Source organism: Onychostruthus taczanowskii, unplaced genomic scaffold, assembly GCF_017590055.1.
Source record: "Onychostruthus taczanowskii isolate IOZ18803 unplaced genomic scaffold, ASM1759005v1 scaffold106, whole genome shotgun sequence".
NCBI lineage: Eukaryota > Metazoa > Chordata > Aves > Passeriformes > Passeridae > Onychostruthus > Onychostruthus taczanowskii.
Window position 1 is genome coordinate 1,385,571 of NW_024497186.1, and position 12,596 is coordinate 1,398,166.

General features: G+C 39.7%; 1 protein-coding gene across 9 annotated transcripts in view; it reads left to right on the forward strand.

Annotated features, from left to right (window-relative positions):
• MYO9B (myosin IXB) overlaps positions 1 to 12,596 on the forward strand; it is a 43,279-nt gene that overhangs the window by 8,910 nt on the left and 21,773 nt on the right. For all 9 annotated transcript variants that reach the window (XM_041415870.1, XM_041415887.1, XM_041415879.1 and 6 more), the window contains exons 4-11: positions 8,062 to 8,156; positions 9,798 to 9,860; positions 9,984 to 10,083; positions 10,223 to 10,323; positions 10,541 to 10,670; positions 11,134 to 11,223; positions 11,467 to 11,583; positions 11,869 to 12,003. In XM_041415870.1, the coding sequence (XP_041271804.1) occupies positions 8,062 to 8,156; positions 9,798 to 9,860; positions 9,984 to 10,083; positions 10,223 to 10,323; positions 10,541 to 10,670; positions 11,134 to 11,223; positions 11,467 to 11,583; positions 11,869 to 12,003 (831 nt within the window). The remainder of the gene's footprint in view (positions 1 to 8,061; positions 8,157 to 9,797; positions 9,861 to 9,983; positions 10,084 to 10,222; positions 10,324 to 10,540; positions 10,671 to 11,133; positions 11,224 to 11,466; positions 11,584 to 11,868; positions 12,004 to 12,596) is intronic.

A 12,596-nucleotide genomic window follows, 5' to 3' on the forward strand; every position in this document is an offset into this window, starting at 1 on the left:
ACTTCTGAGTCACCTACTTGGTTTAGGCTTAAAATGTCACTGGTTTAGGCTTGTCACTTGGTGTAGGTTTAAATGTCAGTGGGCTGCAGTGGTGCTTGGCAGCATTACCCGACTGCTTCTGTTTGATTTTCCTTGTTATGTTCATTTGACTTCCTGTTGCTTGTAATTGGTGTATGACTTAACTTTGCACCACTGAACACCAATAATCTGGGGCAGAGGCTACCTGTGTTTTTCATCTGAAAGTTTTGATGGCATTTAAATCAAATAATAAGCAAATTTTTCATAAATATTGTTCCACTGAAACATCAACTGCTGGGTGTGATCCTGCCTTTGTGTGTGGGCATTTTACTGAACTCACTTTTTTGAGGGAGTTATTTCTACAGCTGTTTGTGGAAGAGAGCAACATTTTGAGTTGGGGAGAAAGTAGGAGTCTCTTTTGGCTTTTACTTATTACAGCATTTCCAACAGAAAGTAAAATTAAACATGTGAGAAGGAGGGGATACAGCTGGCCCTGTATTAGGTAATGTCAGGATAAAACTGATCTGTTAAGCCTTTTACTCTCTTAAAGGAATAACTCCAGAAGTGTGGATGGATGTAATGCTCACCCATAACAAAATCTTCAACAGCAAAGAGATTCAACACCATTATTGTAATTTTTAGGTTTAGTTTCAAATGTAGTAACTCCTTCATAAAAAAAAAAAAAAGTTCAAGCTTTTTTTAAAGTTCTTCTGTAAAGAATGAGGAATATATGCAAGTTCTTTTTTTGTGTTGCTTTCAGCTGCTTGAAAGGAGAAGTAAAATTGAGGCTTTTTGGTTGCTGGAGTTCAAGTTTGCAGTTCTAAACAGAAAACAGGAAGGGGTCACAGTGGAAAGCCCTGCTTGATCAGCTGATCTCTCTGCCTTTGATAAATTTAAGTCTTTCATATCCTCGTCTACAGACCTGGTACAGCTGTGTCAAACCAGGCAGAGATTTAAGGTCCTGTGTGCCTATTTGTTTGCTGAGTGACAAATGCACATATTCCTGGGCTCAGAACTAAAATTCTTAACTTTGTTGGAGTCACAGGCTGTTGTGTAAAGCTGGGCATGCTCATAAAGAGATATTTGTGTTTCTGTATGCTAAGACTGGTTGTCTTAAGTATCACAGTTTCTTCAGACTTCCACTGAGCATTTGGTAATACTTTTAATGAGAAAATAGTCTTTTGGAATTGAAGAGATGTTAATTTAAATTCAGTGTGCCTCTGAAAGGTAGCCTTAGAACATAAGAGATAAAATCCAGTTCTCCTGTTTTGATGCATCAGGGTTGATTCAGCTGACACTGAAGCTTCCATGTTTCCCAATTTCAGTCACTAAGTATAATTTGAAAAAATGTCAACTCTTGGTCCTGGGGAGGGATGCACAGAAAGCTTACATTGCATTTCCCAATTTCAGTCAATAAGCATAATTTGAAAAAAAAAAGTCAACTCTTGGTCCTGGGGAGGGATGCACAGAAAGCTTACATTGCTTTGTGGAAGTTAAACTGACTGCAGGCTCTTCTTAGAGCTGGTCACTTCTAAATCCATCCGTGGTGACTCATTTTGGGTTTTTACTGAAGGGAACTGAAGTGCTGCAAGGGAGTTTTTCTTAAATGGATATTTCTGGGGATTTTTTGCACAAACAATTTTAGTGTGCCCAGACTATTTGAGAATGCTCTGTTTAACTTTGAAGTTTTATTCTGAATCGTCATCAAAGTTGAAAATGTATTTTTGACTAAAAACTTCCATGATGTGCAAGTGGGTTGCATTCTGGGTCAGAACTTCCTCATTTTAGTTATCTCTTATTTTGCTGCTACCTAAGTAAAGTGGGGCTGTTTGTAGGCTGACCTTGTGTGAAAGTTCAGGGGGTTAAAGCAGCTGTTTGTAGCACAGAGGGATGAGCACAATTAGGGTGTTATGGAGGTGGATTTGTGATTTTATCTTTTCCTGCTTAGGGAACAGAAACATTTCTTACTGAATCCTGTTTCTGAGCTGGCTGATTAATCTGAGTTCAAATCTCTGAACAGTTTACTGATAAACTATTGCTAATGATTTTGCTCCTTGATTACATTTTCTAGACTGAAGAATGGAGTTACAGCTGGACCATGAAAGATTTCATGTTAAATGTTGCTTGATGTTGCCTTGTCAAACATGGGAGAGATGGAAGCCCTGATGCTGAGACAATGAAGTTAAAAATTAACCAGGGTATCAGCCCAAGTGCTGTCACATGGGCTGGGAGAGGAGCGTGGTCATGGGGCAGCTCTGACACTTCCTGCTCCATCCCAGCACCCGTTTGAGCTGTTTCAAAGTTTCCTTGTAGGGGAGCTCACAAACAGAGACCAACTGCAATATTTCTGATTATGTTTGGCACTGCTTGCAGCTTTCCAGAAAAAAAGGATCAGGAAGGGAGGCTGCTTCCCTGGACAGTGGTACCTAAAGCTGAGCTTTGTGCTGGTCTTTAGAGTTCATGGACATTCAGTTGCCTCTTCTATATAGAAAGTTTTATTATGGTTTGTTGTTTTCTTCTTTTAATTTTAAATTGTATCTCCAGCCTAAGGGAGATGATCTCCAGTTTCTTTAAAACTGGTGGGAAGACAAATATAAGCTCTGTCTTAAGATACTCCTAACGTTTTCAACCTTTTCTAAATTTAGTAATTAAAATACAGTTCCCTGTCTTGAAGCTTTGCCTTCTTGTATTGACTAAGTTCAAGTTACTTAGGATTGAAATCCTAAGAAGAAATTTACACTTGGGAACTCTTTGGGTCAAATTTGGAATAGTGAATAATAGTGAATCAAACCTTGAGAGCTATTATTTGGATCAAATTGGGAATAATGGCCCAAACCTTTGTTTATTTTATAGTCTCAAACAAAACAAACCTTTCCATAAACACTGAAGAAATTTCCAATAAATTTAGATTTTCCTTTCATCAGGGAAACATGGCCTAACTGCATGTTTCTGCTATAAAATGCACAGCATGCTACCTAAGACTCTGAATTTGTTTTGGAAACTTTAAGTTCACTTATTCTTCAAGCCAGTTAATTTAGTAAAGTTGCAGAAAATTGAGTTAGGGGATAGGAACATGTGGTTAGAGAACAGAGGGAATGGAAGCTTTGTTTTCTGGCAGCAGAGCTTCTCTTGGCTGTCTGTTGTTAAGTTGTAACCCTCAGTGTCTCCTGTTTATTACAGAATTTCAGTTACTTTTTGAGTGTGCTGAAAGTTCATTTCCCTCTGAAATGGAGCTGAGAGGAGTTGGGACAGCTGAGAATATTTGGGGTGTCATACTTCTTCATGTATTATTTTGAAAACCATTGCTTATTCCCATTTGGGTGTGTTCTGGTTTCTCAGTGATGCTGAACCAGTCTTTGGAAAGAATTAAGTCCAAATAAAATGAAATTCCAACGGGAAGCTTTTATTAATTAGTCTACTAAAGAAGAATTATTAATGGCAGCACAACCAGGTGGGGGCAGATCAGATTTTTTTAGAACTCACCATATTTAAAAACTTTTAAAATTTAATCATAGGAAGTTTTATGCTTTACATTTCTGTGCAGAAGAGCAGAGCAATTTGCTGCCAGCTCTGTTTCCCTCATGGCAGGCCCACTGTGCTGGTGCCTTTGGGATGAGATGAGCTGGAGCTCAGTGGAGCTTCAGCTCTGATTTTCATTTCTATTTGCCATCAAAGTGATGCCTTGTGAAGTCTGACCTAGAACAGAGACTGGACAGAGCTAAAGACTAAAGTAGGGTTTTATTAAAAGGCCTCAATGGATCCACCTTGGGCAGCACAAGAGCCCAGCCAGGGCTGCACCCAAGATGAACCAAAATGGTCACAAAATGGATAACAGGCCACAGGGTCTCACATTTTAATAAGTTTTGCTCCATGTGCAGATTGGAGTTAATTGTCCAATTCCAGCCCCAGCCCATGCAGTCCCATCCTTCTTGTTTTTCTCTCTTTATTCCATGCTGTTTGTGCTCTTGGGCTGAGATTTGGATCCTTTGTCCTTGGTCCCCAGCTAGAGCAGGAATTGTTTTGTCTCCCTGCTCTGTGCACAGAGCTCACCATGCCCTGAGATGAACCCAGACCCACACACTAAAGCAGCACAGAACCTGAAAAATAGAAGAGCTCAAACCTGAGGCATCAAAAGCCTGCACATGCACCTTGTGGGTGCAGCCTGCTCTGTTCCAGGGAAGGTGCTTGTTTTGAGGCCATTATCTGCATGGCTTTGCTTAAAGAATCCTAATCAGAGGAGGAACTTCTTTTTCCATTTGCTTGCGTGGCACTGGTTTTTCTGGTAGAAATGTCATATCATGTTTTCCTTGCTGCACACAACTCTTGGGGGAAAATCACCTTGTTATTCATTCAGTCCTGCCAGGGGATTGCTTGGAGTTCTCAGGACATCCCCCAGCAGGAGGAGTTGCAAAATTACCCTGAATTTCCTGTTGGTCAGTGGATACTTCACAGCATGGTTGTAAGGAGCACTTAAACCAAGTTAACTAAACCAAGCTCAGCTCTGAAGGAGTCCTTTCCTCTGCCAGGGTGTGGAATTGGAGTGTCTCCTGTCCTCTGGCACAGTGGAAGCTGGGTCTGTGTGCAGGGGTGGTTCTGCCATGGAGCTGAGTGCTTTACATCAAACTCCCAATAGCTTTTTCAGATTTTGGCAATTTTTATGAAACAATTAAATGAGATTTTTGTTGTGCTCCTGGGAGCATGTGTGTGGGGGTTGGGGTTTTGTTGTTTTGTTTTTTGGGTTTTTTTTAACAACTAAAAGGAGAATTTGGTGATTTTCTGCATACTTTTATATCTATCCCTATTGTAAGAGTTTTAAGTGTCAGGCTCCAGTTTCTGCCTCCTGCATTCCAAGGTAAGAGGATGGGTTGAATGACTTCCTGCCTCCCAGAATAGGCTCTCCCTGCTCTGATTCCTGCTACCATTTTTCTGCTATTTTTGACTCACCCTGTTTTATTCAGCTGGTGTCGTGCATTGCAGTGATTTAGCTTTAGTTTTTAGGTTTTGTCTTGTCATGGACTCACAAGGGAAAACAGTGAATGGGTTTGCTTGTATAAAGGATTAATTATCTTTAGCTGAAATTTTCTTGTGAATTTATTTTGTACTCTTCAAAGTATTTTGAAGAATGTGGTAACAGTCATTAAAGTTAAATGTTACCAAAAAAAAAAAAAAGAAAACCCACCCAGAATGTTTCCTGACTTGGAATGTTCTTAAAAAAGTTGTAGATGTTCAAGGCTCTTCTGAGGAAATGGATACATGAAAACTTTCCTAAAAACTGTTAATATTAGATCAGCTTTTGAGAATTTGCTGTGTGCTTTGACTAAATACCAGACACATGAGATCATAAGAGCCTTTAGTTTTAAACTGTATTCATTACTTACATGAGTAATCACTAAGAAAAGTTTTTCAGGAAGCCTGAGTTATGGGATTTCTTAACTCTATAATGCCAAAAATACTTATTAATAAAAAATAATGTTGCAAATTTAGCTGTACTGTGATTTGGCTCCTTGGACAGAGCTGGTGAACTGATAGTTCACTGGTGGCTGAAGTTGGAAAACTTTATAAAAATGTTTTCTGGGATCATCTTGCGAGTCCATTACTCTGCAGCCTGGCAAAGTTCAGTGCAGCAGATTTCCCAAAGCCCAGAATGGGAAGTTGGATGGTGTTCTGCAGAGAGCAGGAGCTGAGCCACTGTCCTGGAGAGGAAGAGGGGTTTGATTTACTGAAATTCACTGTGCTGATGTCACAGGACTTTCACTGCTGCTTTGGCAACTGCAAGGAGCTGACCTGGATTTTATGCATCTATTAATATGCATGCAAAATGGGCTCTAAAAAAGGGAAATCTGGGTGATACGTTGGTGGATAAATGCTGCAAAGAGATATTGGTGGCTGGGCAATGCTTGCATTGAAAAATCTGAGTGGGGTTGCTGTTGGCACTGTGACATGTGTGGTGTGGTCTTGGAAAATCCAGAGCTGGAGCTCAGCCTCAGCCATCTGTGAGCACTTCTGGGTACAAATCCTCTCCCTTCAGCCATCTGTGAGCACTTCTGGATCCAAATCCTTTCCCTGCTGAAGCCTGTTGATTTTTCTGGAGTTGCAGTACAATCACTCTGCTCAGGACAAACTCCTTGAGCTTCTTCCTTTAAGTCAGGAATAACAGTTGCTTGAAGAATTATGGACACTCTCCCAGTGTATAGGAAGTTTTCCAGGTCCTCTGAATGCAGATAGTGGTAGAAATCTGCTTGTGGGAGAGTTTGGAGAGCCTGGTCTGGAATTAGTAGCCCAAAAGTTGCACTGCAGCCCTGCTGAAACCCTTAAGGTACTTTGAAAAAAAACAAAAGCAGAACCAGAAGAGAAGGGAAGGCTTTCAACATACAGATAATGATAATGCCAGTGTTTTCCATGGAAATAGCCCCTATTTGGATGTGTACACCATGGCTGGGTGCACACATGTGGGAAATGAATTTGTAGGAAAAGACATGTTGTCTCAGTAAAGAGTGAAGATAAAAGTAAGTTTTTAATAGAAGCCACAACATGTACCACTCTGAAGTTATCATAAAAAGCCAATCAACCCATTTAAATAAATCAATAACCTCTTGAACAGAAAAATGGAATACTCTCCAAAAATTACATGCATCTTTCATAATTCCATTTCTCCAAAATATGTAGTCTTTATTACAAAACCATCCTTTAAAACTTATTTCTATTTCCATTTCTCTCAACAATATCTATCCTATTCCATAATATTTCTAAATCAACCTTTCTTATCTCAAAATTTACATACAAATGCATTCTATGTAAACCTTCTGTCAAGTTCTAAGCATTTGCTACACATCCATTTGGCACATGCCCAGAGCTCTGAGCTGGGGCAGTGCACTCACACATCCGTCGTGCTCCGGATGTGGGACAAGTGTGTCTGTGTTTGTGGAGGAAGAGATTGCACAGCTCTGTGCAATCATTTCACACAGCATTTCACAAGGGTTCTGTACTAGGGAGGAGGATTTCCTAATGGGGGCCTTCACTGCTTGGAGCTTTCAGAGGAAATATCTGTGGCAGGAGATGCTGGGATAGTCCACCCCGAGCAGTAATTGCATTTTGGGGAGGTTTCCTTCTTTAGATGCTGTCTGGTAGAAGGGTGACAAGCTTCCTTCCCCTTTGAACACATGGTTAAGGGTTGATAAAGTAATAACTAATAACTAATGGTACTGGACTTTTACATGTAATAAGTTTCTTTTGTAGTTAGGGGTGGCTCATGCAGAGGATTTTGTGTTATGTGTGTATTAGCAGCTGACAGAGGACTCATGATCTGATAGAAGAATTAGAAATGCAGAGTTAGGGTTTCTGCCATATCTATTTTTTATTTCCTAGCACCTCATCATAAAACTCCATTTTTCAGTGTTGTGCAGCAGAGTGGTTGCCCAATGAGTTGTTCTGTAAACCAAACTTTTTCTGTTCTTTTCCTGTTTTTTTGAATACACAACTTTGAAAATTCCTGGGCTAACTTTATAAATGAGATATTAATGTTCTGTTTCTCTTGAAGAAATGTTGTGTTTAGTATGAATTTTTTCCAGTGGTCCAATACATGGGGGAATAGGATGTGGTTTGTGACTTTTTTATGGAAGGGGTGATGTCATGGTGGTTATGCTGTCTTCACCCTACTGAACGTCTTCTCTGAGGTCCTAATTGTTATTGCTTGAGGCTGATTTGCACTCTCTACCTGTGGTTACCTGCCCTGTACTCCTGAAAATACAAAAAAGTGTTATTCCCTTCCCTCAGTCCCACCAGTATTACTGCAGGGGTGAAATAATAAACAGTAATACAATACAAAACAATAATGCAATACAAAACAATAACAAAATACAGTTCTGGGAGGAGCATGGGGGCTTCCTAGGCTGCCTTTTTGCTCTTTGTGTGCTGCAATCCCCCCAGTATTCTGATTTATTCTGGAAGCCAACAGGAGTCTGAATAATGAACAGAAGAGCTTGGGAAACTGTGCATTGACATATTTAGTTTGATTGAAAATTAACTCATTTTGCTTTATTACAGGCATTTGGAAATGCAAAAACAGCACATAACAATAACTCCAGTCGTTTTGGGAAGTTCATTCAAGTCAACTATTTAGAGAATGGTATTGTCCGGGGGTAAGTACAGGGTGAGCTGATTCTGGGGGTGATCTCTGTGCTTTTAGGAACTGGGAAGCCTCTGTTGAGCATAAAATGCTGCCTTGTTGAAGCTCTGCTCATATGAAAATAGCTTGGTGCAGTGGAGTTGAAAATTCTGTAAACTGAGCTGTGTGGAATTGTCAGGTGATGCTCAATATTCTGACTTTGCTGTACAGCTTGCTCATGTTAAGGATCTGCTGCTGTACCTTTGCCTTCATGGTAAATGAAGGCTTTTGCATAACACCCACTGCCCTCTCCATTTTGCATTTAAAAACAGAAGATCTGAATTTTTAAGAGGAGTGGAGAGAAGTGAAATCGATTTGAGGAAGCCTTTTAAAAAATAGTTTAAACATCAGCTAGAGAGATACAGAAAGCTATAAAATTACTTAACCAAATGTGCGTGCTTATATCTGAAGGTTTTAAAACAAGAGATATTTAATGCCTACATTTGTTGGTTCTGAGGGACTGTGGAGTGTCATGAGCAATCCCTGACCTTGATGCTCCACTTTCCTTTCTTTGGATTTCTTCTCATTCGCAATAACATGAGTGACTGGGAACTCAAGGCACATGTGGCACAGAGTGTTATTCTGAACAAATTTAACATATTTTCAGAGCCAGTCACACTAGCTCAGGAGATTGGTACAATTTGAATACACTTGTTTTGTCTTCAGCCTGAGGAAAAAGTGCTCCAACTTTGTCCTCAATCATTGTGCCCCTTGTCAACGATTTGGAATTATTGTTTAGGTGTAGCTATGATATTTTATTATAAATCCTTTCCTAGGATTTTTCCCCTCCTGAGGAGCTGAGGGCCTCAGGAAAGAAATGTAAACAATAACTATCTGCTGCTGTGGAATGCAACAGGTTCATCTTCCATTGGTCCATGTGGCTTGTTTCAATTGATGACCAGTCACAGCCACCTGTGCCAAGGCTGTGAGCAGTCACAGGATTTTGTTATGCATTCTATTCTGTTCTTGTTCTTTGTAACCTTCTGATCTTTCTTTTCTCTCTGTTCTTTTAGTATAGTTTTTATGTAGTATTTTAATATAATATATAACATAATAAATCAGCCTTCTGAAATGGAGTCAAGCCTCGTGTCTCCACACACAGAGTTCATCGCAACATTTAGGTTACTTTGTCATCCTGTAGGGGGTTTGCTGGCTGGCTTCCATTTTGGGCTGATGTCTTCACTGACATAAAAATCCAGCAGATTTATTGGGATGAGAATCTGGCAGATATCTGGGATATTTCTGGGGTCTTGCCTTGGCATGCCTTGTCAGATAAGAGTAAATTTTTCAGGATAGCACATTGTTACCACTCTGTGGGTCTTGTTTCTGGTGGCAATTTTCATCAGCACTTTCCTTGCTTGGTCTGCCTGTTTTAAGTTACCTGCATTAAACCCAAGCACTGCAGAGAGGTGTTCCTTGGGTATTTCTTTGTTCCAGTCACAATACAGGGCCTACTGAAATTCTTGCTTTAGATTTAAAGTGGTGTCTAAGCTCTTCTCTTGCACATTCTAATGCACGTGTCATTATTTGAACTCTCTTGGCAGTTGCTGTCTGATGTTTTCTGAGGTCTTTTCTTTTTGCCCTCATGCTTATTTCATTTTCTGTGACTCCTTAGGGCTGTGGTTGAAAAATACCTGCTTGAAAAATCTCGTCTGGTTTCTCAAGAAAAAGATGAAAGGTAAGAGGGAAATATAGCTTTCCAAGAGAGTTAAATCAATTCAGCAGTTTAAGAGCATCTGAATTATACAGAATAAAAGAACATCCACTATATTTTCATGAGAGAAATGTTTTGACTTTGCAGGAACTACCATGTCTTTTATTATTTGCTACTTGGAGTCAATGAGGAAGAGCGTAAAGAATTTCACCTCAAGCAGCCTGAAGATTATTTCTACCTCAACCAGGTAATTTCTGATTTACCAATGCGTTGATAAGGGCTGTCTGTATGTTGGTCAAAGATGAAAGGAAGGAGAATAGATTATGCTGGGCTTTTTGTGATGATTGAGTTTTGCTCTTTGCCTTTTTTGTGATTTCTTTTTGCAGCATAACTTGAAAATTGAAGATGGGGAAGATCTCCGACATGAATTCGAGAGATTAAAACAAGCCATGGAGATGGTTGGCTTCCTTTCAGCAACAAAGAAACAGTAAGTGCAATTGTGTAATTAGCTTTTGTTACTGGCAGTTACTGTTCATGGGTTATTGCCATGGGCAGTTGAGATTGAAGTAATTCTGTAGGGAATGAGGAGAGCTGAGTGTTTGAGAGCTTACAGACTAATTCTTGAGGCAAAGTTAGGTCTGCTAACCTGTCATAATGAACTCTCTTAAGAAAAATTCTGACATAATTCAATTTTTCTTCCTTAGGATCTTTTCAATACTTTCAGCTATTTTGTATTTGGGCAATGTCACATACAAGAAGAAAGCCACAGGTCGGGATGAAGGGTTGGATGTGGGACCTCCTGAAGTGTTGGACATTCTTTCCCAGCTGTTGAAAGTAGAGTATTTCTCTTTAGCATTAATGTGTGGTACACCTGTTTGTCATGTTCTACCTCAGCATTTCACTCAGCTATCCCAATTGCTGTATTTAAATCTCCTTTGTGATACTTCCAAGAAATTGATCTTGTGGGAGGGGAAACATGAAATTAGTGAGATTATTGGGGTTAGAGATGGAACATAACCTACAGCATGGAAACAGAACCTGTTGACTCACCATTCACAGAGATGAGCAAGAATAGATTCGGTGTAGGTGTGTACTTTGCCACCACAGGGAAACAGCTGAATGAATGTAAACACCATAATTTAAACTAGTTGTAAGACTTGTAAAGCTACTGATGGATGATAAATGTGGCTGTTATCAAAGAGTTTCTCTGAAGAAGCTGCATGTCCACTGCTGCAGTCAAATAACTCATTGAGGAGCTTGATGGTGACAGCAGCTCTTGTTCTCTCTTGTTTTGAAGGTGAAACGGGAAATCCTGGTAGAAGTGCTAACAAAAAGAAAAACTGTGACTGCTAATGATAAGCTTATTTTGCCGTATAGTCTCAATGAGGTGAGTAAAAGAGCACTTGTAGAGGGATTTTTAAATTACTAAAACTTGCTTTTTTGGACCAAAAAAGCTATTACGGTACACTTTCACATTTTGTGAGGGATTGTTGGAAAGTTAGAAGTTTGAATTAAAGACAAATTGTGGTTTTATTTATCTCTGCTGGGGTTGTAACCTGTGAGTGACACTGGTTTGAAACGGAAATGATTATTTTTATAAACCAAGTTCTGAAGATTGTTTGATCTGCAGGCAATAACAGCTCGTGATTCCATGGCCAAGTCCTTGTACAGTGCTCTGTTTGATTGGATTGTTCTGCGGATCAATCATGCACTCCTCAACAAGAAGGACATGGAGGAGTCTGTTACAGTAAGTCCCTCACAAAACCAAGCCTTTGCAGGCAGTTGTGTGTTTGGACCTAACAGTCAGTCCTAGAGATGATATATTGTGATATCTGGGATTAATTTTGGTACTTTTCAAGCCCATGGTAAATTTCCTGGTAATGTATAATCATCTTTGTTTTCACAGTAGGCAGAACTATTAAATATTTAAAATCTTTCAGCACAGACTGCAGCGCTTTCTGGACTATTTATCTGTTGGGGGTTAAGGCACTGTATGGCAGATTGGTAACTAGATTTCCACATCTTCTTTTAGTGTCTGTCCATTGGTGTACTTGATATTTTTGGATTTGAAGACTTTGAAACCAACAGTTTTGAGCAGTTCTGTATAAATTATGCAAATGAGCAACTTCAGTATTATTTCAATCAGCACATTTTCAAATTGGAGCAGGTAAGAAACAAGAGTGGCTGAAGTGAAACCTGTTTATTTCAAGTGTTTGTGTATTATGCAAACTTAGCCTTTACTCTGCAAAACTCCATGGCATAACTGCTTGAATATTTCTGAAAGTGTTTACTTTTAAAATATCTTCTTTTACTATTGCTTGTTCTTGTACTAATGGGGTCTTTCTTCAGAAGGCTGGCACTAAGTTTCTGCTTGACTGCAAAAACTAAGATAACATTCAGGTGATCCCAGACAGAAGTCAGCTAAAACTGTGAACTTTGGTACTGGAAGTCTGTAGGTGAGGGGTTGGATTTGGGTGTTTTTGTTTAAATGGTTGGGAAACAGCTTCTCTTATTTTTATCAGTCTGTAAGCATTTAATAACCAGTCTTTGCTGCTCCTCCTGCCCAACTGCTTTTAGGGGATAGAACTGTGATCCTGGCAGTGGTTCTGAAGTCCCAGTGTTACTGGCATGTGTTGATCGACTGGTTTGCAGGTGGTGTCATCTGACAGAGCACTCTGAGTGCTGAGGAGCAGCAGATCCTGTACCTGGACTGGGTTTTGGAGGGGTTTGCTCCAGACTTGGTTTTTTTCTGTTTTGTGC